The following is a 26792-nucleotide window of genomic DNA, read 5'->3' as shown; positions in this document are numbered from 1 at the left end:
TAAGGTGACGATTTCACTTTTGCACTGGTCTTGTAGTGGTTTTGTGGGGTCACGAAGGATGAGGCAACAAGGCTTGAAGAAGCAATTTAGCGGTGTTCCAGTGGGTTGGCACTGAACCAAGCTGCTGTAATTGTGAGCAGTGGCGCTTAGAGCATGTAATTTAGGGCTTAGAGAGAAGCACTGCCCTGCTTGCAGAGCATCTACAGACTCCTTGAGGCAAGTTGACTTGATGTATCACCCCAAACGCAGAAGCCCTACTAGCCGCGCTAATATTCAGGAGACGCAGTAAGCCACCGCTGTTGCTTCTGCTCCTGCTGCTGGTACCGCACCAACGGCAGTTCACAAGCAATTAGATCCACGCACAATGTTCTGCACGTATGTGTTTGCCATAGGGAACGCTGTTATAACGCTCGGGCGACGCTACTCAGTTCGATGGCAGCATTGATACCGCGCGCGAAACATTCACCATATGCGCAATGAGTACAGGCAAAATGCAGCGCAGTTACACTGAAAAGACCTAGATGCACGTATTTTCCGGACAATTCACGGACGCTTTGCTCTTTCTCGGCCTCTTTCACACTGCTGCATACTCTCCGGACACAGCCTTGATTACAGAGCATCTCGTATTGGCTTGATGCTTTGCCCGAAGGTTCATGTTTGGGACAAGCACTTATGCTGCTCACGTTGTCTTCAGTTTGGGACTCCATTTTTCCTGCAGAAGCAATAACGCTGCGACCAGCGACAATGATACAGAGAGACAGGATGAGAAGCGCAGGAGCGGCTGCGTTCTTCCGGGTGAGGGTCACAAGGGGCCGCGTGCGCTCCAAAATACCCTTGGTCCAGATGTTGGGGTTTGGCTTTGATTCAGCGGGGCCCTTCGTGAGGCTGCCTCCTGTTGCGGGGGTCGTGAACGGTAAGGCTGCTGCTGCTACCGGGGCACCCGTGGAAGCCACAACCAACGGCTGTCGATCATACTCAAAAGAGCTCCCATAGCCAGAGGCCGCTTTTATCATGGCCAGGGAAAGTAACAGAGGAAAAGCGACGCCCATTTCAGCAGCCGTCAGGTTTGGCTGTGCGAAAAGGGAGATTAGGGATTTAGAGGGGCGATGACAATGAACAAGTACCAACTACATTGCTTAAATGTACAATTTGGAAAACGACGATAACCACTTGTTTTTTTATACAAGCAGTAACGGCCGACAGTATAAAAACCAACAGACTGCCCGTCGCTGCAGGATCCCCTAGCCTTGACCGTGTCCTAGGCTCTGTCGATTGGAACGGCCGTTGCTGCATTCATCATTTCTTGTAACTTCACCTTGAATTTAAGTCGATTTTATTTTTTGCAGAAGTATTTTTTGTTTCCTTGTTCGTAAATACTTGGAAAGGGTAAATTTGCAACTTCACCGAATGCTCGCACTTGATCAGGAGACAGTCGGCTCCGGCCAGCGCTAAATCAGCAATGGCGTATGGTCTTCTGATAAGGCGATAAACCAGAAAATATCATGTTCTAAGCAGAGATCCATAAGCAACGTTGTAGGACAAGTTCCTATCGTCCTCAGCACCACCGCAACTGAGCGATGGCTGTGTGCATCTACGCAATAGCCTGGTGGTCCCAAACATTGTAATTTTTCAACAATTACGCCCTTAACACCTATTTTAATACATTCATGAGCATGTGCCTGCATAATGTGGCAATATTAAGATGCAAACACGCACAACAGTAAGGAAATAGTTGCATGTGCACGTCTTCTGCTGGTTGCATTGAAATCGAACCCTTTTAGACAGTGAGTCATTCTTAAAGTGGTCACTGTATGCGCAGCAAGATCAAATGTGTTGTATTCCAGAGCTGTTCACCTTAATTTTCCAGCATCTGCTCCCAGAAGACGAATTGAGACGCAGTGAGGACGTTTTCGAAATTGAACGGAACCGCCCAGAATCACCGTCAATTGCTTCTGTTCCTCGTCTAAGTGATTCAATGCACAAAAGTCTGCCTAGTTATTTAAAGAGGAGGCGAAGGTGCCTGACGCTCCACCGTGTGTCCATCAAATCCAATATCAACCCGAGTTACAGTTACACCGAGCGACCGCAGCTGCTGTGAGCTGTCTTCAGGAACGGCAAAAAGTGCGGCATTTCTACGTTTCAAACGCGCTAGAAAGTACATATTACTCAAGGCGTAGTAGAAGTTCCTCGTATTTAGGGGGAAAGTCCAGCAACCGTGAGTTATTCGAATGGCATACATTGTAACAGAACCACGTACCGTCTATAGAGATACCATCACTCTCATCCCAAGGCTTTCCCTCCCGAATTCTCTACCGGAACGAAGCCACTGTGAGGATATTTCACACTATTAAGCTATTTTCGGGGGAAATATCGGGTTACACTCAACTAGGCGCAGAAGGTGCCCCCAAACTTTTCCCCGCAAGTTTACGTAATCGCCATTTACGGTTGCCGCCTTATATCTAAATGCATGCATAAGTAAATGTTCTTTTTTCACGGAAAAAAGACTGTCCGTACTTCGTGACTGCCCAGACATACTTTCTCCAGTGTTTGAAAGTTGGTGTGGGCAGGGTTCTCGGGCGCACAGAAAAGTACGTTTTTTTCCACTGTTGTACCGTTCTCGATCAGACTTGTTACGTCAAGAGTTTGGCGCCGCTATGACCATAAACGTGAAAATACATGGTGGAGAAGTAGCGCAGTGCGGATGCGTTTCAGACAGTCCATAAGCAGACCACGATTCCTACCCACTGAACAGCTACGACATGCATTGCAAGCCCAAGGCGGCTGCTGGCTACCGCAGATGGAGTTAAGCGGCGCTAACTGCATAGCGTACTTCCCACCCCTTCTCGTTTTCGTCTCTCAAAACCCCTGGAAAACGGACATATCTTGAGTGCGTCTGCCACACCAAATGAGAACGACTCTAGATTGATTCAAGGGTCTAGTGACTTCGTGACAAGGCCTTGCAGACTAGGCTTCAGTTCCTGTGCTGCGCAGACGCCTCTGCAGCCAAACTGTTGGAGAGTTAGAGTGCTTATCCAAGAGCTCTGAAGAATCGCTGCACGCGTGCCCACCTCTGCTCTGTGGGGTCGCTGAGCCGCTACTACAGCCGCACTTTGTCGCAAGCAACTAAAGTTTCGTACTTTGAAGCAACAGCTGAGCGTCACGCTAAGCCTTCGAAGCAGCACAAAACTACTGTCGCGCTTGGCTTGGCTCCATCGAGGCGCAGCCACAGCGCCGTCGCAGAGCTGATACACGCTGCCAACGATACCGCAGAGACGACTTCTAAGCATGGTGGGACTAAAGCTGTTGGTCAGCTGATTCTGGATCACCGCAGAGGATTTTCCAAGGCTTCACATTTAGGCTTACTCGACAGACCAACCCGGTCTTTGTCGGGAATAGTACCTGACGTTGTACCCGCAACTACAGGACACTGACCCCATCTAAAGGCCCCAAGGGGAAAGGATCCAATCTATCCCCCTAACGTGAATTGACGCTCAGGAGCGCTAGGCCAGCTACTACACTGCATGCGGCCCGGAAGGGCACAGAGTAATGAGTGACTGTGTAAACCGCTGACCCTACAAACGGTGACCGGTGAACTGTCCTTAATTAATGGGTAGCAACACCTCCTTTTCAGTAGGAGAAGTACAACAACCATATAAGGCGGCAAAGAGAGTGGACGTACTGCTATAGTCGTTTCCATACTAGCGTGTGTTGTTGGTGCAGCTAAAACTCTAATTCATCACTTTCAGCTTCTGAAGGAGACCGAATTGAAAGCGCTACAGAATCAGCGTCTGCCTGCAAGTTTTCCGTGTATGCACAGTTTGCTTTAATGCAGGGATAGCGCCTGCGAATGTGTGGGAAACCCTGTTGCTTTTTCTCCTACATGAGTTCAAAGTCGCGCAGAAACTCCACTTGTAACAGAGAACCAACAAAACGGGCTTTTAAATCGTCCTAAAGGGACAGAATAAGTTATACTTAACGGCGGGAGCCTACCTTGCCTTTCTATTTGACCTGGTTTTTGTTTCGTACTTTGTGCGAAGCGCAGTAAGAACAGAAGGCGTCTGCACGGCGCCACAGGATAGACGCGCGCGAGGCAGCCGGTGAGCTCCAGAACACAATAATGCAAATTGGAGCTCATTTTTAAGACAACGGGGAACGCTACAGTTGTTTAAAGCTCCTCCTTCACACACTCTAGCACTGGTTGCAGGACAGGCCTGCATGCACGTCGGCCCAGGTCAGCTGATGCCAACGGCCTCTGCAGCAGCGGCTGTCCTCGGCTCTATGTACACCTCTTTGTATTGAACGCATCTCGTCCAGCAGGCGCTCCACCAGGCGCCAGACGCGACGAGATCAACAGCTGCCTCGCATGAGACTGCAAGGAGCAGCAACACCACCTAAGCAGTGCACCGAAAGGGTAAAGACGTGAACTGGATGTTTATTAATGGTTGCTAGTTGAATATCTCATTTCCGACATCAGCAGCGCCTGCGGCAAAATCTACTGCAGGGTCGCTAGGAACGGCAAACTGTCTGCATAACGGACGAGTTGCATTGTGACTCTGCATAGAATCCCGCAACGGCAGTATGTGTTGCAAACATTCAACAGCCGCAATAGCAAGCATAGCAGCGGGAAACACAGCAGCAACGCGCTGACCTCCCAATTCCGCCCACTGGAGGTGGCTGCGGATGTTCCTGAAGCTAGAAGCAACCCATGCAGCAGCAGCAGCTGCTGCAACGTGCTGCCGATCCCTGAAACTGCGTTTTTTGACGCTGATGAGCTACAAATAAGGACGATGGAGGTTCCCGACCCTCGCCTCCACAAGCAGCAAGAGCGGGACCAGCAGGGAGTGGAAGTGCAAGAAAAGCAACGAAGAGAGCAGCAGCGGCTGCTGCTCCAGCAGCAACAACCTCCACCTACACTGAGGCCAACTGAAAGAGGTGCTGATGAACCCACGGCGACGAAGCAACACGAGCAGCAGAAGTGGCAACACCAAGGACACGAGCCCCAGCAACAGAAGCCACAACTGCACGACGAGCAGAAAGAAGAGGAAGGCCGTCAGCAAGAACACCTGCAGCAGCCGCAGGAGCAATCGGTGAAAGGAGAGGGCATTGTATCGCGATGCGCTTCCAAAACGGAGGGCGAAACAGCCCGTCAGCAGAAACGGCAGCCGTGGCAGGAGGCGAAGCAACTGGAACAGCAGCAACAAGAATGGCAAAGTCAGCAAGATCTTCAACAGGATGGCCCGACTGCCCTGCAGAAGTATGTTGCTGCCGGCGCGGAGAAGCAGGAGCAACTTGCCGGCGCCCCAGATTCTGAAGCCGCTGCAGGCTCACCGAGTGCCAGAGTAAGAATTGGTGAGCCCGCGGTGGCAGCAGGCCCAGACGGTGCAGGAAGAGCCAGTGAAGAAGACACAGGTGCAGAGCTGACACCAAGAGCATCAGCAGGCCTACGGCACTCCGTAGCCCTGCCACGGGATCCCTCTCCAGAAATACCGGCACCGACCGTGGGAGGAGGTGCAGAATCTTCGTGGCGACATGGTTCGGATAGACGGGCAACATCGGCGCAGCTCACAGCTGGTGCAGATATAGAAACGGCATCCCCACTCTCTGCTGCTGCAGCACCACAAAAGTTTTTGCGTCCCACACAACTTTCGGTAGGGAGTAGTGTGCATGCAGCAGCAGCAGTAGAAACGCTAACGTAAAGGAGCTTTCCCCAGGCATTCTGAGCAGCAACGACTACTGCAGCAACTCTACTCAGTGTACTGTACGCAGGATACGCTGTGGAGGCCACAGCCTTCGTTTCCCAAAGAGGCTGACGAGCAGCGAGCGCAGCAGCCCAAGCGACAGCACCAGCAGCAGGAGCAAACTCCGCACCCGCAGCAGTTGCACGAACAGCGAGCAGTTCACCGTGGTGTTTCTTCCCCTGGAAGCTTCAGGGCAAGCAGCAGCGGCAGTGCCTCAACAGCAATAGCCGCAGCAGCCCCAACAGCAGGCAGGACGAGCGAGCACGCTCATCTAAACTCTGCCTTTGTGCGCACCTCAGCTGAAAGACGTAGCCAGCAGCAGCAACAGCAGCACCGACAAGGGGCGCCGCAGAGAGCCAATCTTTCCCTTGTTGCTCCCATGCCCTGCAGCAGCAGCAAAGCAGCAGCAACAAGCACGCTGCTACTACAAGGGTGGTTGCAGAAGTGGACGAACCTTCTGTCCTCATGGAGACCCAGGTGTGCTATATACCCTTGATCGTCGAGGCTGCTGTGTGCCGTCGTCATAGTGCCAGATAAATTGTCGATTTCTCAGGCCCAAGTGTTTGGATTAGGGGCCCGAAATTTTTGCGAATGATGGCAATGGCAATAGCGTGGCATCTCGTTCCGGTTTCAGGGCCTAGATTGTACGGCTTAGCGTATGTTCTGTCTATGGCAGGTACTTCTTCGTGTACGCGGGTTTCTTCAAGTACAGTACCACTAAGAGCTCGCCCCCCAAAGAGATGTTTCTTTTGAATCAGTGCCGCGTCCGGCTCTGCCCCCGTCAGCCTGACCCCTGAAAGCTATGCCCTGATTACAACCGAGGTCACGACTAGCTGAAACTTGCGCTTGCAGACACTGCTGCTGGAATTGGTACCATTGTCACATTAAGGACGTTTTTTGAAGCAAGCACACATTGCCTTGGAGTGTGATAACACATTTTGGCTTGGAATCTGTTGCTGTTGCAGATGACCCCGTACGGTTTGAAGTGGATGTAGTAGATCAGCAGACGCTTTACCTTCGAGCAGAGAGCCAAGAGGAGAAACAGATGTGGTATGCGCACCAGGATTGAAGCGTTTATAGTTCACGGCTGAGGATTTGAGGCCTCAGGCTCAGGAAATATGGATTGCATCTCGGTACTTAGCATCAGGGGTTGATTTCTCATGGCCAAAGCTTGTTCCCCACGGTTCAGGAACTTCAAGACTGTAAATTGAAGGCCGAGGGTTGAAGCGTGCTGCTCACAGTTTCAAGCCTACGGTTCAAAGCTTGAGAGCTAATGTTGACATTTTTGGGCATGGGGCTTGTTGCTTAGGGCTCCGCCCTGGAAATTGAGGGTCAAGGGGTTTTGAACTTCTAGTTTTCGTGCAGGTATGCGGCCTTCAAGCAGGGCCAAAGAGCAGCCCTCAGTGGCGCCAACAGAGCAAATCGTTCAGCAGCAGGAGGCGGATCCCAGAGGGACAGGCAGCAGCAGCAGCAACTGCAAATGCACAGAAGACTCCCACGAGATGCTTCTGTAGAATCAAGGCCTGCTTCAATGCCAAGTAGTAGCAGTAACAGCAGCAGCAGCAACAAGAAACCCGTGCGTCTGGAGCAGCAGCAACAGCAGCAACCTCCACGCCAGGACCGCTCCACTGCGGCAACAGCAGCGGCACCTGCATCATCATCCGAGTTGGCAGCTGTTTCCAGTACTGGTAGCGCCAGCAGCAGCAGTAGCGGCTCCCTGAGCGGGTTGGCAGGTGTCGTGGCATCCAGTGCTGCTGCTGCTGCTGCTTTTGCCACCAGCCGACTCCGGTCTCTCTCTGCTGCTGCAGTGCAGCAGCCGTCTGTTCCACCAGCGCCAACACCCCCTCCTCCACACAAGCTTCCGTGTCAGCAGCAACAGCAAACGCAGCAACAGAGGCAACAAGAGCAGCCAGTACCGCAACAGCAGTCGGGGGATGTCCGCTTGAAAAGTGAGGAAGCAGCAACAGCGGGAGCAAGGGGTGGCACATGTGCTGCTGCTGTGCTTGGGTCTCCCGCGGACGTGCCGGCAAGCAGCAGCAGCAGCAGTAGCAGCCCACTGCTGATTGCTCAGGCCTCTCAGGAGGGAGAAGGCAACGCTGCCTTGCTCGACGCTACAGGGGCTGAAGGGCCTCTGGTGTTGCTGCTAGAGAGCATCATCGGTGCGAGGCAGACCATACAGGCAAGTATGAGCCTTACGTTCTGCCATCCAGAGCAGAGGTTTTAATGCCTACACTGTGAACTAATGTTGCGTCTATTTGGTAGTGTTCTTGGTGGGGGGACCCTTCTACTCCTTTTTTCCGCGGGAGGTTTTGAATTAGTCGGGTTTGAATTGTTGGAGGAATAACTGTCACGTTTTAGGGAGTCTGCTTTCGTGGTGGCAGGAGGCATGCTCGAAGATCTTGGCCTTGCAGTCAGATGTCTTGAAGTCTGCATCGCAAATATCTCAAACGGGTAGCTAGCTGCTGCTGGGCTGCAGCTGCTGCTGTCTCCGTTGCTACTTCCGTCGCCACTGCTGCATATTCGTTTTTGCTATTCGTATTCACTTATGATTGTTAGGGGTATTTATTGTCGCGTGTGCTAAGGAGATATTGAGAGCGAGTGAGTAGGTTTCGCTGGTCTTCGCAGGCCCCGCCGCCAATGGTAACTTGTGCCAGCAGGTGGCGCTGCTGCTACAGCGAGTAGATGAGCTACAGCAGCTGCTGCAACAGCTTTTGCAGCAGTGGGAACGGCTTCTGAGCGAAGAGTACACCCAAAGGCGGCAGCTGGAGAAGTCGGTTCGGTCTTTGGCGAAGAGAAACTACAAGCTCGACAAGGTTCGGAACTCAAAGCCGCTGACCATAGATCATATACCTAAAATGACACATCCTGAATGAAAGACAGTCCCGGTGTCTTCGACCGTTCAAGCCTGGCACAAATTCACAGTGCTGAAGACCCCGAGTTACTGTTTTGGATCTAGATCCTTCGAGCTTCAGGTGAGGGACTCAGGGCAACAAAATACACTTTACGGTTTGGGGTGGTCGTTCAGGCCCAAGAGAGACTTCTACAGCTCAGCAGACAGCGTGGCAAACTTACAGCGACGGAAGTTGCCGCAGCAATCGCTGGTGTGCGGCTTCCAGATGTGGAGGGACACGGGACAGCAACTGCAACAGCAGCAGTGACAGCAGGGGTCACGGTAGCGGAAGACGGGGGCGGCTTCAGCACCAGCGACAGTGACGATGATGGCAATGACGCACTTGAATTCTTCGACTGCGATGACGATGTGCGTTAGGTTATATGGCTAGAGACGCAGGGGATTTGTGATCCGGGGTTGGAGGTTTCCTACTCGGCGTTGCCGCTTCTGGTGCTGTTGCTGCTGTTTGCAGTTTGTAGAGATCGGTGGAGGGGAATCTGCTGGTGACTGTGCTTCACAGCAGCAAAAGCAGGATCAGCAGCAGCAACAGGAGCAGAAGACGCCTCAGGAAGGCACCTCAGTATTAACAGAAGCAGCAGCAGCAGCAGGGAGTAGCCAGGTCTCCAGCAGCAGCAGCTACATCGGCCCACCCTTCTCACCAGCAACGAACGCAGCAGCAACGCTGGCAGCTTCCTCGTGCCACATGGGGGGTGCAGTCGCTGGACAGCGGCTGGCGCTGGCAAAGCCGCGAACTGAATTCAAAGTAAAGCATAAAGTCTAGGTGGCAGAGTCGAGAAACTAGAATGTATCGCGAGTAATTACGTATTTATAGGGCTCATCTTGGGGGTGGTGAAAGGATTGTTCCTTCGTTGTGCATTGTAGTTTGCATTTACATTGTAGTGGCTAGGTTATTCAGAGTACGGTTTGGCGTTTGCGTGTGCAGGTTAATCTGTGGTCAGTGCTTAAGGACTGCATAGGGCGTGACTTGAGCCGCATTGCAATGCCTGTCTACTTTAACGAGCCCACCAGCTTTCTTCAGAGACAGTGTGAGGACTTACAATACGTTGATCTCCTTAATCTAGTGAGTGGATAATACGGTCTGTGGTTTGGGGCTCAAGCCGCAGTGTATAGCGCTTTGTTGCTCAAATTCCCCATCCTATAAACTTCGATACACAGCATTACAGTCACGGTTCGAACGTTCATTGTTAGAGTCTTGGAGATATGACCTGGTGTATAGTGCGTAGATCAAAATAACAGAGAGCTGTGGAAGAACGGGGACCTGAGGAGGTGTAGCTGGAATATTGTGCGCAAATTAGAATGCTTTTATGGGTTAAGGCATTAAAGCATCGGGACTACGTTTTAGGGGTGCAAGGGTGAGGCTTTATATGTGCGTTTGTGTATTTTAGTCCTCCCGCTTTCCGCGGAGTGTCGATCGGCTTCTTGGGCTGACTGTGTTTGCGCTTTCTCCATACGCATCAGCAGTCGGCAGGTCATGCCAAGCCCTGAAGCGTACAGCAATAAATTAGCCAGTGGTTTGGTTTTTGGACCTAAGTCTCGAGACACTTATAATGAACGATGTAGATTAGTCGCTAAAATATACGGCGAATGGCCACCCACCCCTTGAAGAGTAAGCAGCAACTTTCACATTCAGGTTACAGGCTTTAAAAACGGTGGTTCGGAATTTGTGTCCATGGATTTTGTACATAGGACGTACAAACCCTTCAATCCACTTCTTGGTGAAACATTCGAGCACATTCACAGGGGTTTTCGCTTCCTGTCGGAGCAGGTAAACGATTGACCTGGAATGCTCAAAGCGCCCGCCGTCACATTGTGATGTAGTCTTATTGAGAGCTGTTCGCGGCACGCTGGCAGCTGCAGTAGCTCCAGCTGCAGTAACGCTAACAGCGGCAATATTTGCAGATGCAAGGACAGCTGTAGCGGCAAATGGAAAGCGGGAAGCCCACCAACGCCAGCATCACCGCAGCTAGCAGCTGCAGCAATGAGTGCAGCTACAGCAGAAGCTCTACCCCAAGAGCAACAGCAGTAACATTGCTAGTGTCTGTTGTCTTTGTAGGTTGGCCACCATCCTCCTATTACCGCCTATGTGGCGACCGCCTCCGAGTACTCTTGCGAGGGCTGGGTAACCGTGAGGAATCGCTTCTCCGGGAAATCGCTTGAGGTACTGTAGAACGCAAAACCTTTCACGATATCCTTTCTAAGCTGCTGCTGAAAGTGGTCAAAACCCATGTAGATCAACGAGCAACATGAAGCGGAGTTGCCCTCCCTAGTTGCTAGGTTCTTGCTTTCAAAGCCTGAGCCTCGAAAGCCAAGGACTCATAGCAATGTTACTGCTGTTGCTCTTGGGGTAGAGCTTCTGCTGTAGCTGCACTCATTGCTGCAGCTGCTAGCTGCGGTGATGCTGGCGTTGATGGGCTTCCCGCTTTCCATTTGCCGCTACAGGTGTCCTTGCATCTGCAAATATTGCCGCTGTTAGCGTTACTGCAGCTGGAGCTACTGCAGCTGCCAGAGTGCCGCGAACAGCTCTCAATAAGACTACATCACAATGTGACGGCTTGGGATGATGGGATTCGTTGAGCATGGCTGTGCAGGTTACGATGCCCGGCATAGCTCACGTGACGTTCCATCGAACGGGAGAGCGGTTTTCTTACAAGCGCATCAAAATGTTGATCCACAACGTCATCTGGGGCAAGCTGTGGATTGAAGTGTACGATGGGGATATGCGATTTAGGGCTTGGTATTTACAGATTCAGCGTATAGTTAAGGCCTATGGTGTACAGTTAAACCTTCGGCTCCAGGCATTTTAGTTAAAGCTAGGCGTCCGGAGTTAATGGCTTCTGGCTGCGTACTACTTCGTTTTACGGTTTTTCGTTCATTCGCCAAGCTACGCTGACGGCTTACAGTCTAAAGCTTGCTGGTGGTTGTTGCAGTGATGGGACATGTCTTGTCCAAAATGAAACCTCCGGGGACTTTTCGGTGGTGCAATTTTTACGGAAAGGATGGCGAGCGAACCCTTACATTCACGCCATTAAAGCACGGACATAGACTGCAATCGAGAGCTTCATGTGCAGCAAAAGCCTCCGCTGCCGTCATTCGCTCTTTTGTTACATTTGGGCTCAAGGGTTTAGGGTTTGAGATATTAGTAATGAAACATTGGGCTCAGGTTGGATAAGACTTGCCATCATCTCCGAGCAATCATCTTCGACGCGTCAGGGAGGCCCGCTTACCGTCTCTCAGGTGATCTTCAATTCTACGCCCGAACCCCCCGAATCCTAGCCCTTGAAATCTTACTGAGGCTGGGTTCTGGTCCGTTTCCACTGCACGTTCCACATGCATGAATGCCATCGTTAGCTTTTCATCCTTTGGGGTTCAGAGGATCGAGCCTGGTTTTGTAATGCAGGGCAGTGGTCCAGTGCAATATATGTTGAGGAGGCACCCGCCTTCCCAGCGCATAAAAAATGGAAAGTGCCGCAGCAGGTACGGTTTGAGGGCAGCGTCTAGAGGTTAATCTGGGAGTCTACGATTATGCGTTTTATATTCCAGTGTTTGAAGCGCATGGTTTACGTGACTTCTTAGGTAGAAGAATTCCGAAGAAGCGAAACAGGGCCTCCGGCGGATAGTCCAGACAACCAACTCGACGCCGTCGTTACCCGTAGGTCTCTAAGTCTGTTGCTAAATGGCTCAGGGCCCGAGGTTTAAGATTTTGGATTGAAGCTGGGTTTAGCCGTAGCTATTCAAAGTTTTGGGCTTAGGATGAACAGTTTACGGTTTCAATGTCAATGTAGAGTACTGGGAATCGATTGCTTGGGTCGAATCTTCACGACGTCTAATCTGGCGGCCAACAGCGCGACCTCCAAATGCGGACCAGTTCTACGGATTTGGGTATATCCAAATTTTGAGACCCAAGCATTCATCCCTTGTTCCAATACGAAAGCATACAACATGGGCGCATCCTTAGGCTTTCTAAGGAAACCCTTGCCGCAAAGCGCTCTAGGCAGAAGGATTACAATTTACTTCCCCTCAAGCCTGTTTCATCCGCAGGATGTCTTTTCAAGAGCTTAGGGTGAAGGGCCGAGGGTTTGTGGCTTTAGGTACTTTACAATGGAGCTAAACGACCTGTCGCCAGAGTACGCTGAGCATGCAGCACCAACTGATTCCCGCAGGCGACCTGACCAGAGGCTATATGAGGAAGGGCGAGTCGATGAAGCTGTGCAACAGAAGAACAGACTCGAAGAAAAACAGAGGTCTGAACCCCTTCTCAGAATTACTATTTAGATGCCGAGCTCTTGGTTCTGAGTGAACTGAGATTTAAGTCATCACGCTAGCAGTGAAACATCACTAGCCGTAGCTCCTATCTCTACTGATACTTCAGTTATCACCCATACTTGTCAAAAGTAGCCCAGCGTAGACTCTTAACTACAATGGCACCTTCTGTCGAAAATCCCAATTTCTTGTGTTAGCCTTGCTGCCTGTAGAGAGGTTTGGGGAGCAGGTGCAGCAAAAACAGGACTTCAAGCTTCAGTACTCTACCTTGAGACTCACAGTTTAGACCAAAAAAGACCAGAGTTTACGGTTAAAACATTGCAATGTGGGACTTGGGGCTTGGGACTGTGCAGGGAGGCTGCGAGGGCTCGGCCTCGTGGGGAACAGGATTATTCACCCCGTTGGTTCCGGCGGCAGCCAAACTCAGAAGATTGGGTGTACAAGGTGAACTGTGGAGCGTCAATACGTAAAACACAATTTCCGTCCTTTCTAGCTGAAATGCCATGGACTGCTCAGTATTTAGGACGAGGGTTTGAAGTATAGGATTTTGGGTTTGTCTTCATTTCAGGGCGGTTACTGGGAGGCTCGAGAGGCAGGCGACTGGAGCTGCTGTCCTGACATTTTCTAGTCCCGAATCCTTATTTGGCTTTATGTGCGCTGAAACGGAGATTTACAGCACAGGATTTAGGGTTTAATTTTATGGATTTTCGGCCATAGTTTGTGTCAGCTGTCTATTTTCACGGTTTATTTGTCTGTACATAAGTTCGTCTTGAGGTGTACGTTGAAGTGTATGTACTTACGTACAGATGCACACGTATGCGCACACGTGCGCCCACAGCGTAGGCAGCATTACATGTGTATAATTGCGCATACACAATTGATATTGTAGGCGTGTCCACTAATTATTTTCAATTCATGGGCGTGTACATATGTGCAAGCACACAGGCATCTGCATTTGTGGGCTATGCGCGTATGAAAGAATACGTGTATGCGGCAGTAAATATTTACAGCATGCATATGTAATATGTGTGTTTGTATATGTATATATATGTACAAACATATGTACATGCATGTCCATGCGCTGTAGATAGGTCTATGTGTACAGTCACATATTTACGTATTCGTAGACATCTGTACGCTTGTCCATGTACATGTATATATTGCGCTAAGCATATCTTCGCATAGCTCTACGTTTCTACGTACGTATCAAGTTGTATGCACACATAAAATCTGCGCATTCGAAGAACGTGAAGTTTTCTAACAAAGAAGAAACAGAGGTTGATAGTCTCGATCCGTGGGGGATCTGCTGAAGGAGCAGCTGCTGGCATAGCTACTGCTGCTTGTGTATCCTGCTGCTGTTGCTGGGCATGCTTCTTGGGGGAGTCGTTGATCAGCTTGATGTAGATCTCATTAACATAAAGTGTGTTTGCATCTGTAGCCACTTCGAACAGTTTGTCGGCAACGCAGACGCCCCAAAGTAAGCGCAAATGTATGTAGGCGCACATTCTATTCAGCTTTACTGTTGACATAAGTCATGCTCGCAAGCACAAAGAATAGCGACTAAAGGCGGCAGTCATGCGCCATCAGCTTTTTTTACAATGGGCTGAAGGAACTGCCAGCTGGCCGGGGGAGCGGAGGGCTCATCGGGGCTCCGTGTGGGGATCCTTAGTGCCTACCTACAGCGAGCTCATATCGTACCGTGCAGTTATCGCCTCCGCTTGGACCATATGTAGACCTTGAAAATAGCCAAAATATCGCTGAGCACGTTCGTTAGATTGATGCTTTTTGCCGTTGCTGCGGTTATGTATGGAGCGCCACCTCTCGTCGTCGGGCCCATTGCTCCACGGACGAATAATTTAATCGGACGGGGCGTCGTACTGTTGTTTACTGTATTTCTTTTTTATGCGAGATGAGAGAGACGGGGTTAAATTAGCGATTTTTGAAATGCCCGTGTCGCGTTCTTTGCCTAATCGATACTGGAAACTCCGTTTGGCGAATCTCCGTTGGGACAAATCTACCACTTGTATTAGGATTGAGTTAATTCAAGATGCAATTTTCTATAAAGTCTGTGAATTCTGCGGTTGTAAGCGAGTAATAAATCGTGGTGTTCTCATTTGTAAGGCTTGCTACTGGGAAGTGTGCATGCAGCTCGACGATAGTGCAGCCCTGTTTAGTGTGTGGCCACATTTCCTTTGCTAATATGTTGAGTCCCGCGTTTTGTGATTATTTTAAGCATAGGATGATGCATCGGCTTCTCCAATAACTTGAAGACAAGTGTATTTTCCCGTCGAGACATTGCAGACAACGGCCGAACGCATCCCCTCGCTCTTGTCCATATGAATGACATCGGTGTGGCGTGTAAACATTCCATTCAACGCTTAACTAAGATTCCTGTGGTAGCCGTTCTCTAGGCCGCAGTTTTTGCTCACGTAGAGGGGTAATTGTGGCAACAGCAGCAGCTAAGGAACAAGGCCTCAGCAGGAACAGCCGAAGAGCAGCTCAGCAGATGCTAGAAATGCGAGGAGAATAAGCACCTGCGCAGCGAGAGATGCAACTTTAAGAGCATCAGCAGATCCGTAAGCAACGGCAGAAGCAAAAATACAGACAACAACGGCGTTAACAGCAGTAGCGTGAACACATGCAGGGGCGACAGCCGCAGAACGAGCAGCAACAGAGGTACAAAGACGAGAAAAAGGCCTCTAGCCACAGCAACGGCTAATGAAAAGGCCGCACCAGTTGGCTTCGTTCTTCCTGTTGCTCCTGCTGTTGCTACTTCATAGGGAAGCAGGGATGGCATTCATAATGCAGCATGCGTTACAGAGGCAGCAGCTGCTACTGCAGCGTCATTCAGGATTTCTGCGCGGAGGACATAGGCCATGCCCTCTCCCGCAGAGCGTTTGCAACCCACGAAGGGTTGCGTCGCAGCTTCAACAGGACTGGTTGCTGCAGCCGCAACAAAGTTGCAGGAATGGCATCCCAGTCACATTCTCTCGTAGGGCACTCAGCGTGGCCTCAACCAGCATGTGTGGCAGCAAAAGCAACGCCGCCAGGAATAGTGAGAGCAGAACCAATAGCAGCACTAGCGACTTCAGCCCCAATTGCCACTTGCGTCTGCTGGACGGAGAGGCATTGCAACTTTTCCCCGCCGCGGTTCCTTTGGCCTGCACCGAGCTACCTGCTACAGCCATCTGCAGCAGTGAGCAAGACAACACCAGCAGCAGCAATGGGGAGCATGAGACGTGGTATATGGTGCTGCACGGCATATTGGGTGGGAGGCGCAACTTGCGGAGTTTGGCAGCAAATCTTATCTGTGGAAACACAGAAACAACTGCTCAAAGTAGCAGCTCCTGTAGTCACCAAAGGGGAGCTCTGCGGGGTCGGCAACGGGCGTTTTGCTTCGATCTACGGGGCCATGGCTGCAGCGGGAGGGGTGAACTGAAGTTGCATCTGATGGCGAGGGATGTGTACGCCCAAATATACTTGCTGTTAAAGGAATTAGCGAAGAAAAGACGGGTGGATATGGGCTCGCTGCTGGCGGAGGCTGACAGCGGCGCCAACAGCAAGAGCGGTAGCGACAGCGGTGTGCTGCTTCCTCACTGGCCTGGCATTATTCGCGTGCACGCGCTATCCAAGGCCCTAGACGTCCGCTTAGTGTTGGTTGGCCACAGCTTTGGGGGCATGGTTTGCATGCAGTCAGCTTTAGACACTTTGGGACTTCCTGTCTTTGCAGCTGTTGTTGTACTTGACATAGCCCCAAGCCCCTACCTGCTGAAGCCGCACCTGCTGTCACCCGAAGTTGCATCAAGGGAAAGCACAAGCATATTTATACCATTCGACACAAACAGCAGCGCTAAAAGCAGTAGCAGCAAAAGGAGCAGTAGCAGCGAGACCGGCAACAGCAGCAGCCGAATAGCTTGTTGTTTGGACGTGGCTCGTTTGGTACCTCCTCCAAAGGAGGGGGGATACTCTTCCGCTGCTCTTGTATCTATCTTGGCTGACATTTCTCTACCACTCTTCAGCACGAAAGCTGCTGTAACCAAGGTGCTGCAGCAACTGCAGCCCCCTATCAACCCCGCAGTGATAAACTGGCTATTGCTATCTCTGTCGACCAACAAGCAGAGAACAGCAGAGCTTGAGCACCTCACTAGACAGCAAACATGCGTATCAGACAGAGCCCGGATCAAACAAGGAGTAGTAATGCCGCATGAGATGCAGCGACAGCAGGACATGCGACAGCTGCAGCAGCACCTGGTGGGGCAGCAGTTTGACGACGCCTTATGCTGGCACTTGGACCTTCTGGCCCTCCAGGAACTGATTGCAGCGAATATTAGTATGGGCTTGGCTGCTGCGCCTCTGTCCGTGCACAACCCGGAGCTGACAGCAGCACCAGGGACAGCAACGGCAACAGGAACATCAGCCGCAGGGAGCAGACCATCCTACACGGGCCCATGCCTCTTTGTGCGGGGGGCCCTCTCGCCTTGGCTCAACTACAAGCAGCAGCAGCCTTCTATACACCGCCATTTTCCGAAAGCAACCCTCCGCGAGGTGACGCACGCTGGCCACTGGCTGCACGCACAGCAGCCCCAACAAACAGCAGCCACTATTACGCAGTTCTTAAGGGCCCTTGGCTTGCAGTGAGCACAAGCTACCAACATCAGTACTGGCAGCAGATGTGCCGTTAGTAATAGCAAAAGCAGCGGAGGAAGTCACGCTCGCACGTTGGTGGTTCAGCAAAGGTGCATGAGAGCACGAGCCGCAATGAAGCCATTATTAGGAGCAGTACTCACGAGGGAGCACCAGCAACAAATGCAGTAAGAAGACGGCAGCCGCAAAGTGCATTTCATGAGCTGCTACTTGTACTTATTTGTATCTCTGGTGCTGCTGCTGCTCGCTGGCTCATTGTAGAACCCCTTGCTTTTACTTCAAATGCATTTTGATGTGGCAGCTGAGTTACAAGCAGGTGTGCTTTGTGCACAGCGCTGTTGCTGCCGCTTACGGCACTCCAGACGCAAGCCCAAAATATCTCATCTAGCCACTGCGTAGCTACAATTTTTTACTGAACAACGGTGATTTTCTGGCGGCTCGATGGGGCCACCCAAATATTTGTTGAACTAGGCGGAGCTTGGTTCTTTGTAGACTCTGGTTCTAAGTGTTTGCCAAGCATCGACCTTACACGGAGTTGAGACATTGACTGTGTCTAGCCACAGCTGCCTGCATTTGCACACAAAACTAAGAAGGCTGAAAATTTGTACCAGCGACTTCATCGCTGTGTAGGGGCCCGGGTTTCTTGAAGCAGCCGCTGCAGGCGTGCAAAACTTCGTATTTATGGGCGAATTTCGTACACGTTTCCCGCTGTCATTAAGGTACTTCTGTTTCGCCCCCTTGTGCGTCGCTGTTTAAGGTTTTCTGGCGTCACTTTTAGTTCATGCCTTCTACGTCCTGCTGCTTTTCCCTCGCCATGGTGCATGCCTTGCGCATTATTTTGTGTTTTTTCCCAGCAGTGGAATCCATTGTTTCACTCCTTTGCTGCACCTAAGTTGCTACGCGCTGTTTCTACATATTGCGAATTGGTATATACCGCTCTGTATACCATAGCGGGACAGTTGTTCTGCGTTGTATGGTGGCTCAATTGGCTTTGGGTTACCTGGGCGACCTATTGATCTTGTGATATCTTAAAAGTTGATGGGAAAAATGAGGAAGATTCTCATGTTTAACTTAAGTTGTCTGCAGCTTATTTCAATTTTCATGACCCCTTTAGTTAGTTTCGGCAGGTGCTACAATGGCAATGAAACAATTGCTGATGCGAACACTGCAGCACTGGCACACATTCCAGCCAATAATATTTATTTAGCTCTATTACGTCGTGTTTGTCTTTAGTGAATAATATTTGTTCTAAAGGACTGATACCCATTATAAAAAAACAGCAAGACACCCATGGCGACTGGCGTGTTCAGCTCGTAGATTCACTTCCTGGTGGGTTCACTTGAATTCTACCGAGCAGCTAATTCACGGTTAAGTAGCAAACCTACAATTTAATTCTTGAACTCTACTCAACGAAGCTTAGTCATTAATTGTAGGGTTTCTTCCTTCGTGTTGCTGAATGAAGCGGCTGGAGGACAGTGCCCACCGCTCACGAGACACTTTCGGCGACACAGCCCGGTAATATGTTCTAATCATTTAAACCTTGCTTCCAAATTAACATTTATGCCAATTTTCTCATGTTTTCAAGGATACAAGGACAGAAAATGCCAGAACCAGTGTAGAGCGCGACGGCCGGCTGCTGCAGGCCGCAGCAGCAGGAACAGCGGGAGCAATAGCAGCAGCCGCTGCTACTGTTCTGCCGGGTTGCTTCTGCATCCTTCTTAGGTGGAGAATTTAGCATTTGACTTTGTCGACTTGGAATGGACTTTTTATTTTCGTCCTGGGGTTGCCGCTGCTGCAGACACTGAACTCAGCAGCAGCGGCAGCCGCCTCAGCGGCAGATCCGCACGCGGCTGGTGTCCCCCAGTGCTGCATTAACGACGACTGCAGCATCAGCAGTATCTAGACTCGTATACACACTTTACTTTTCCTTGATTTTAGGTGGGCTGTGTTGAGTTCAGCAGCAGCAGCCGTAGCAGCAGCTGCGGCAGCAGCTCCTTTGTGCGGCTCCAGTCCAGACCAGCAACTCACATCTGTCGCCTTCGAGTCTAGGAGCAGAGCAGCAGCCGTCATGAGAAGTAGGACCACACTCAGGCGCAGCAGTGCCTCGCTGCTGCTGCCTACGCAGGAGCAGCAGCAACACCTCACAGAAACCCAGCAGCAGCAGCGGCTGCAGCAGCATAGGCGCAGCAGCAGTTTGAGCGTCCCTTTGCTGGGCACTCACGCAGAGTCTCCAGACCTTCAGCTGTGGGAGCAGCTACAGTGGCAACAGCAGCAGGGGTTGCAGCTGCAGGGACTGGAACTTCAGGGTCAGCAGCTGTCGGGTCAGTGGCAGCAGCAGCACATCCCTCTCCAGCAGTGGGGACAACAGCAAACTTGGCAGTGGCAGCCTCAGCCTGATCTTCTGCAGCAGCAGCCACAGCCTGCTGCAACATATGCGGCGGGAGTGGCGCCTGCTACCGTGGCTCCTATCAGCAGTAACAGGCTTTTACAGCCTAAGGAGCTTCTGGAGTCCCACTGGCAGGATGTGCAGGCAGCAGCCGGAGCTGCTGCTCCTGTGAGCCCAGCCGTGTTAAGTGCAACAGCAGCAGTACCTGTGCCTCTCTCCCGCCGAGCAACAGCAGCAGCAGTTGCTCCAGCAGCGCCAGTAACAGTTCCGTGTTCCATGGACTGGGACCCGCTGCTGCTGCAGCAGCTGTGGAGAGCCGCGGCATACAAAGAGAAGCAGCTAGATTATGTCGCTGCTCTCTTTGGCCGATTGCATGCGGTGGATCAACTCCTGCGACCACCTACTACTGCTGCTCTCACACCTACAGCAGCAGCAGTTGCAGCTGCTGCGGCGCCAACCACAGCTACCATCAGTGCAGCGGAGCTGGGCATGTTTTGGGTAGCCTACGCAGCAATGGAAGACGCTCCGTACTGTTGCTGCGAGGCCTCAACCCGGAGTAGTAGCAGCAGCAGGTGTTGCCTGGAGCGGCTGGGGCGTGTGGCTGCAGGCGGAGAAGGGAGGGTGGGGTTGTTGTGTTTCACTCGTCTGGTGGCTTTATTGGACTGCCAAACATCCAACGAAGCTGCAGCGGCGGCGACGCTACGACTGCGGCTCATCTTCTCTTATTTTGCTGATGACTCACTGTTTGTGTATCAGCAGCAGCACCAACAGCAGGGGATAAGCAGGAAGCGGGTGCCTGTGTGGAGTGACAAGAGTTACAGGGCGTTCAGGCTGGCCATGTGCCGATCCAAGGCTGTGAACCGTAAACGCCAAATCCTAAACTCTATTAATAAACTTTGAAGTATTTCTGCTTGCCCCCTACCTTTGGTTGCTACGCCTTACACCTAATATTCACCTAGCCGTAAAGCCCAAAATATACAGCGTTCATACAGTAACTACGCAAGCGTTAATATTTAAACGTTCAGTGCCTGTGCTTTAGTGCCTGTTTGTGTTTGCCTCAGCGGCAAAATCCGGTTCCCTGCCTGCCTCTCTTGCGGACTGCCTGACCGCGCTGAGGTGCACGCACACTCCAATGCTGCTGGAGGCTCAGTTCTTTGCCTTGGTTCATGCAAACATTATATCGTAAGAAACACAGTGACTGGTGTTTCTTAGAATGTGGTGTGTAGGCTTCCCAGTCTAAGGTTGAGGGCTGAGAAACTGTACTGAATGTGTGGGTTTAGACTAGGTGGTCGAGCTTAAAGACTTGCCTTTCAGAAACAAAAAGTTGAGGTCGAGGTTCAGAGCTTGGAAGAAGGTTTTAGGATCAGTCAAGCAAACGTAACTCTTAAACTTCATTTTCAAGGGGACCCCCAACAGGGGGTTAACGATTTATTTTTTAAGGGTCATAACTTTCAAGGTTTACTGATGTCTGCAGGGGCACCTCTCGTTTCTTGAGAATATGTCTGTTTGGCGGAGGTGCTGATACACCTGAGCCGCTGTTTGGGTTGGACGCGCTGCCTTATCCCCCGACAGTAGCCAGAACTACAATCGTGCCTCCCGCCGCTCCCACTGCTGATGTTCCTGCTGCCGCCGCTGCTGCTCGTCGTCCTGCGGAAGCTCCGAGTGTTGCCGCTGCAGCGCCTTATATTACTCCGGCATTTGTTACGTCCTCCGGTCATGCACGAGAAACTCCATTACACCTGCAGCAGCAGCAGCTGCAGCAGCTGCACCTGCAGCAGCAGCTGCTGCAGCGGACGAGCCTCAAGCGGCTCGCTGTATCTTCTGCGCTGAAGCGTGAGCAGCCATTACAGCAGCAGCCGTTGCCTCTACAGCAGCTTGAGGCCCAGGGACCGCAGTTACTGCAGCAGCACGGAGAGCAAGATTGGTCTACGGATCAGCTGCTTTTGCAAGCTCGCGTCTCACCACCACAGTATTTTTCTCCAGAGCAGCATCAACAGAAACAGCAACACTTACACCAGAAACAGGATCAAATACAGCCGCAGCAGCAGCAGCACGCTTACTACCAGCTGCCTGATCAAGCAGGGCAGTTCCTTGCCGGTACCTACGTCAGCAGCAGCAGCATGGACCGGCGTTTATTTCTTAACTCAGGCGCAACAGACAGCAACAAGAACACCAACAACGCCGTGCAGGAGGGGTCCAGCGCCTTGCTACAGCACTCATTGCATGTGCGACAGCAACCGCCACAGCAGTACTTGTTCCAATTGGCTCAAGAGCATCTCAGGACGGAATACGAGGCAGAGCAAGAGATGCTGCGACTGCAACTATTACAGCAGCAGCAGCAGCAACAACAGCAACAGGAAATTCAGGGGAGCCTCGGGATGCCATCCGAGATAGAACAGCTGACGCGTCAGTCGCCAGTCTTGCTGCAACCCCAGCAACAAGAGCTGCAGCCTCTACGGCAGCGTCAGCAGCAAGCGTGGTCGTACCTAGATGGCCCACTTTGCCATGGCACTAGTGAGGCAGTCGAGTTGTTTTTACAGCAGCTGCAACAACAACAGCAGCAGCAGCTTCTCCAACAACAAAAACAACAGTTGCAGCGGCAGGAGCAGCCGCAGGAATCTGTGAGGTCGCCCCCGCAGCTGCTACCTCAACTGCCACAACTGCAGCTCAACCAGCAACAGTCTCTGCGGCTTCAGAAGTCGTTGCCAGAGCAACAGCAGAACCTCCAGCGGCTGGAGCAGCAGCAGCAACAGCAAGGCTCTCAGGAGTTACTGGGCTCTTTAACCCTCCCAGTCAGAAGGTCTCCTCCTGCTGTGTGTAGGGGAGAGGGCTTGCACCTAGGACGGGGAGTGGCAGCTCCTGCAGCACCAGCGGCAGAAGCACCCGCAGTAGCACCGGTAACAGCAGTAACACTTGCTCCAGCACTAGTACCAACTGTTCCCGAGATGCCTGCAGCAGCTGGTGGATCACCAGCAGCAAGCGGCATCCCGTCGCTGTCCCTCGCTATTCAGCGGCCTGAGCCTCCACCACCACCTCAGCTGCAGCAACAGCAGCAAGAACAGCAGCACCACCACCAGAGACAGCACGGGGATTGGAGCAGTAATACACGACGCGCGGTGCTGCTTCCTGTTGAATCCCTTGGCTCTGCGTCTCTTACCTCTTCAGTACCTCATACTGCAGCGACCGCAACTACAGCTGCGGGAGCAACAGCAAGAGGTGACGTGGGCAGCCCAGGACCGTATGCTGCTGCTCCCCCAAGGCGGCTGCTTTTGCGTGCCCAGAGCAGTAGCAGCACTGCCTCCATCAGCCTGCAAGAGCCTCAGCAGCAGAGCCCCCCAAGGGTTGCTAGGGCCGGCAATAGCAGTAGCAGCGCAGGCAACAGCATCGTTAATCGCAATAACAGCAGTGACGATCCTCCCAAACTCGCTGGTCCTGCATCAGCTTTGTTGCAAGCTCCAACGGTGCCCCCCGCAACAGCAGCAGCAGCACATGATACGGGCAGTGCTCTTGCACTGCCTCCTGTGTCTCAAGTAGCCCCAAAATTGGAGACGGCGCCGGCAGCAGTTGCTGCACCAGGAAGAGAGTGCACACCAGGTGCAGCTGGGGCGATGCTTGAGAAGTCGATGCCAAAACCTCTGCTCATCGACCACCAGCCATCAACAGCGGCGTGCAGCAGAGATACTAGCGATAACAGTAACAGCAACGGGAGTACAAACAGCAACAGCAACAGTATGGCATTGCTGCCACTATTTCAACCGCAGCCATTGCTGCGCCGCAGCCGCGTGAGCGATCCCCCGGCGTCTCCGGTCGCGGTTGCTGCCGCAGTAGTAAAACACAGCAGCAGCAACATCCAAGGCAACAGCAACAGTAACAATGACGGCAATAGTGGCGGCGGCATCAGTAATAATAGTACCAGCAGTAGCAGCGGGGGCGAAATGAGAAATACGAACCAAAACCAGAACTGTGCTATTACTGATAGTGCTAGCAGCAGCAGCAGCTGCTGCAGTAGGAGCAGCGTCAGCCGGCGGCTGATCCGATCCCTAATGTCGCCACTGCATAGCTCTGGAGAAGGCAAGTGCATCAGTAAGAGCAGCAGCAGCAACAAAATCAGGAGCAATCAGGAGCATAAAGCAGCCTCCGAGTGCATGCAACCCAAGCAGCACTCTTCCCATTCTTTTGGCAGCAACAGCGCTGACACCGACAACAGCCGTAGTAGCAACAGCAGTGACACCACCAGAAACAAATCTGTAAGGCCTCGCCACGACCTTCTGGCTGCTATTCAGAGGGAGTGTTGCGAGGACTCTGAACTGCTGCTACTGCGGCAACAGCAGCTGCAGCAGCAGCAGACACCCAAGGATGGCGGGGGTGCAACAGCGGCGAAGCCAACAACAGAAACAACAACAGAAACAGAGCAGGCAGCTGAGTGCCTCCTCCGGGAACCGTGCGCGCTGTCCCCTCCCTTGAGGCCCCATGGTCCGGCATCAAGGCAGCAAGATTCCCACGTGAAGCCACTGCAGCTCGCAGCAGCAGCGGCAGCAGCAGCAGCAGTAGCGAAGCCACGACAAAGCATAAGGATACCCTTCGGGTCCCCAGAGCAGTCGACAACAAGTCAAAGACACCAGCGGCAGCAATGGCAGGAGCAGACCGCTGCTTCAGCGACGACGGAACAGCAGCAGGAAGCCCGAGAGACACCTGTTGGGTCTCCTCGAGGAAGGGTAGCAACAGCATCTCCAGTATCGACGAAAGCAATATCTTTTCATGAGGAGTTGAGACAGCGCCTTCTGCAGCGAGGTGGTCCCCTCGAGCAGCAACAGCAGAAGCAGAAGCAGCAGCTTGTCCTGAGGCATGGTGCTGCGTCGCCGCCCGTCTTCGGGCTTCCTAGAGGACCATCTGCTGCTGCTGTTGCTACAGCTGCAACTGGAGCTGCAACAAGTGAGCAGCAGCAACAGCTGCGGGAAGCAGAAGCAAAGACCGATGAGCTCTCAGGAGCTGCAACGAAAATAGCAGCTGCAACAACGGCAGCGGCAGCGCTGCCTACTGACAAGCTGCCCCAAGTGGTGCTCCAGCAGCGGCAGCAGTCGAGGAAAATACAGGACCAGCAACAGCAGCAGCAGCAAAAGCATCCTGTCCCGAATCTTGGGGGTTCAGCTTCGTCAGTGGCAAAGTCAGAAACAACAGAAGCCGCGGAAGCAACAGCAACTGAGCCGCGCAAAGGGGCTGATGCGTGGACCACTAGTGCCGATGTCCCACGCGTTGGCTTCAGCGTCTTTGCCCCTCGTAAGCAGCTCAGTTGTTATGACCCTCTCGCTTCTGCTGCCGCTGTTGCTGCCGCTGCCGCTGCCGCACAGGGAGCTGCGGCTGTGCAGCCTCTTGTGGCCGCGGCAGCTGCAGCTGCTGCTGCAGAAGCAGCAGAAGCAGCAGGCCTTGGAACAGCAGAAGAAACAGCTGAGAGAGCAGCACGACTCGCAAGAACTGCTGTTGATGTTGCTGCAGCAGCAGCAGCAGAGACTGCAGACATAAAGGACCCAGAGGCAGCAGCGTCAGCAGCAGCCGCAGCTGCTGCTGCAGCAGACCCAAGTTGCAGCGATGCCGAGGGAGAAGAGCATCTGTTGCTTTTCTACACTCGGCAGCAGCAGCTGCCTTGTGGGATACGTTCAACTGCAGCTGAAGCAGCGGCAGCAGCAGCAGCAGGAGCATCAGCAGCAGCAGATAACAGGGGACTCACTGGCTCTACAGAAGTCTCTGCTCCCAGCAGAAGCAGCAGCAGTGGCCGCACTTGCATCAGGAAGACTGCACCTGAACACAGCACCAACAGCAGCAGCAGCAGCAGGGACAACAACGGTGGCAGCGGAAACTGTAGCAACAGCCTTGATGCCCTTGCACTCAGCTCCTCTCATGGAGCTTCCCCTATACTGGGGTCAAGCATCCCACTCACTTAACTGCACACAACGTTTCAGCTCACTGCTAGGCATAACCGTATTGTTGCTGTTTGCTCCACCTCCGCTGGCTCCGTCCCTGCCTCGCTAGCTAGCCGGCGGCTGTCCAGACAAGCTTGCATATCTGCATAGCGAACTGAAAAAGTGTCTCGCAACTAGCTAGTTGGCCAGCCGGTTGGGTTCCCAGGTTGCTGAACCCACTTTGCGGGGCGGGTCATTTTGTCTTGCTTGTCAGAGCTCTAGTAACTTCGAGTTTTAGCTTGTAGGCTTGTTTCGAGATATTTTGGGTCGATAGTCACTTCAGCAGCTACTAGTAGCCAGCTTCTCCTGTTGTAGCTACTCAGTTAAAAGTCACTGTCCTAGTTGGGTCTTGCGCGGTAAAGCTGTGCACCCGCAGCTACAACTCAATAGTGGACGCCTAAAAGTTGCTAGAATATTAAGCCACATCACTATCTGAAGAAGCTGTTTTGTGCTGTGCCGCCGGTTTTCCGCTTGCATGCACGTCAAGCACCATAGAAGAGGCACTAACCATGTGTTGCTTGCAACTTCTCACGCTCGTTCGACTGTGAATATTTAGCGTCCACAAAAGTATATAAGTTAATGCAGTATCTCTTATTCGCCAAGTTGGATTGCACGTCTAGGGAAAGATTAATAAGCCGCAAATGTTTCCATCGACTACAAGCAGCTTTGATACCGCGGATATCCTCAGCTAGCGACGGCCTGGGTACAGATACGAGAGGTCTTAGAGAAGGGTCTAAAATTATGTTTTAGGCCTCCATGGTGTATGTTCCCGTGGATAACATACTGTACACCGGAACGCGTCGACGTTGCTGGACCGAATCGACGTCCGAAAAGGCAGCAGTATTTGATGCTGCCGTTTCTGTTGCAGCTGCTGCTAATTTGTGTGTCAATATTAA

General features: G+C 52.2%; 4 protein-coding genes across 4 annotated transcripts; 3 read left to right on the top strand and 1 right to left on the bottom strand.

Annotated features, from left to right (window-relative positions):
- Positions 1 to 401: 401 nt before the first annotated feature.
- Positions 402 to 1049, bottom strand: ETH_00005475 (uncharacterized protein; the record flags this gene model as incomplete). The annotated part of the gene is made up of 1 exon (XM_013372486.1): positions 402 to 1049. One exon carries the CDS (start codon positions 1047 to 1049, stop codon positions 402 to 404), a length of 648 nt encoding a protein of 215 aa, XP_013227940.1.
- Positions 1050 to 4787: 3738 nt separating this feature from the next.
- Positions 4788 to 13537, top strand: ETH_00005470 (oxysterol-binding protein, putative; the record flags this gene model as incomplete). The annotated part of the gene is made up of 20 exons (XM_013372485.1): positions 4788 to 5648; positions 5767 to 6215; positions 6415 to 6518; positions 6704 to 6788; positions 7104 to 7917; positions 8120 to 8189; positions 8364 to 8551; positions 8764 to 8997; positions 9101 to 9391; positions 9572 to 9709; positions 10703 to 10807; positions 11238 to 11353; positions 11577 to 11648; positions 11810 to 11883; positions 12047 to 12123; positions 12223 to 12298; positions 12432 to 12528; positions 12738 to 12890; positions 13263 to 13353; positions 13478 to 13537. The coding sequence occupies 20 exons, from the start codon at positions 4788 to 4790 to the stop codon at positions 13535 to 13537; spliced, it is 4155 nt and encodes a 1384-aa protein (XP_013227939.1).
- Positions 13538 to 15930: 2393 nt separating this feature from the next.
- On the top strand, positions 15931 to 17547 carry ETH_00005465 (hydrolase, alpha/beta fold family domain-containing protein, putative; the record flags this gene model as incomplete). The annotated part of the gene is made up of 1 exon (XM_013372484.1): positions 15931 to 17547. The coding sequence occupies one exon, from the start codon at positions 15931 to 15933 to the stop codon at positions 17545 to 17547; it is 1617 nt and encodes a 538-aa protein (XP_013227938.1).
- A 2074-nt stretch (positions 17548 to 19621) lies between these two features.
- On the top strand, positions 19622 to 25878 carry ETH_00005460 (uncharacterized protein; the record flags this gene model as incomplete). Its single annotated transcript, XM_013372483.1, has 3 exons — positions 19622 to 20801; positions 21001 to 21121; positions 21414 to 25878. 3 exons carry the CDS (start codon positions 19622 to 19624, stop codon positions 25876 to 25878), a joined length of 5766 nt encoding a protein of 1921 aa, XP_013227937.1.
- Between the last annotated feature and the right edge of the window lie 914 nt (positions 25879 to 26792).

This window comes from Eimeria tenella, genomic scaffold, assembly GCF_000499545.2.
Source record: "Eimeria tenella Houghton genomic scaffold, Eth_scaff1, whole genome shotgun sequence".
NCBI lineage: Eukaryota > Apicomplexa > Conoidasida > Eucoccidiorida > Eimeriidae > Eimeria > Eimeria tenella.
Note: the sequence above shows the minus strand (reverse complement) of the source record. Positions and strands in the feature narration are given on the sequence as shown.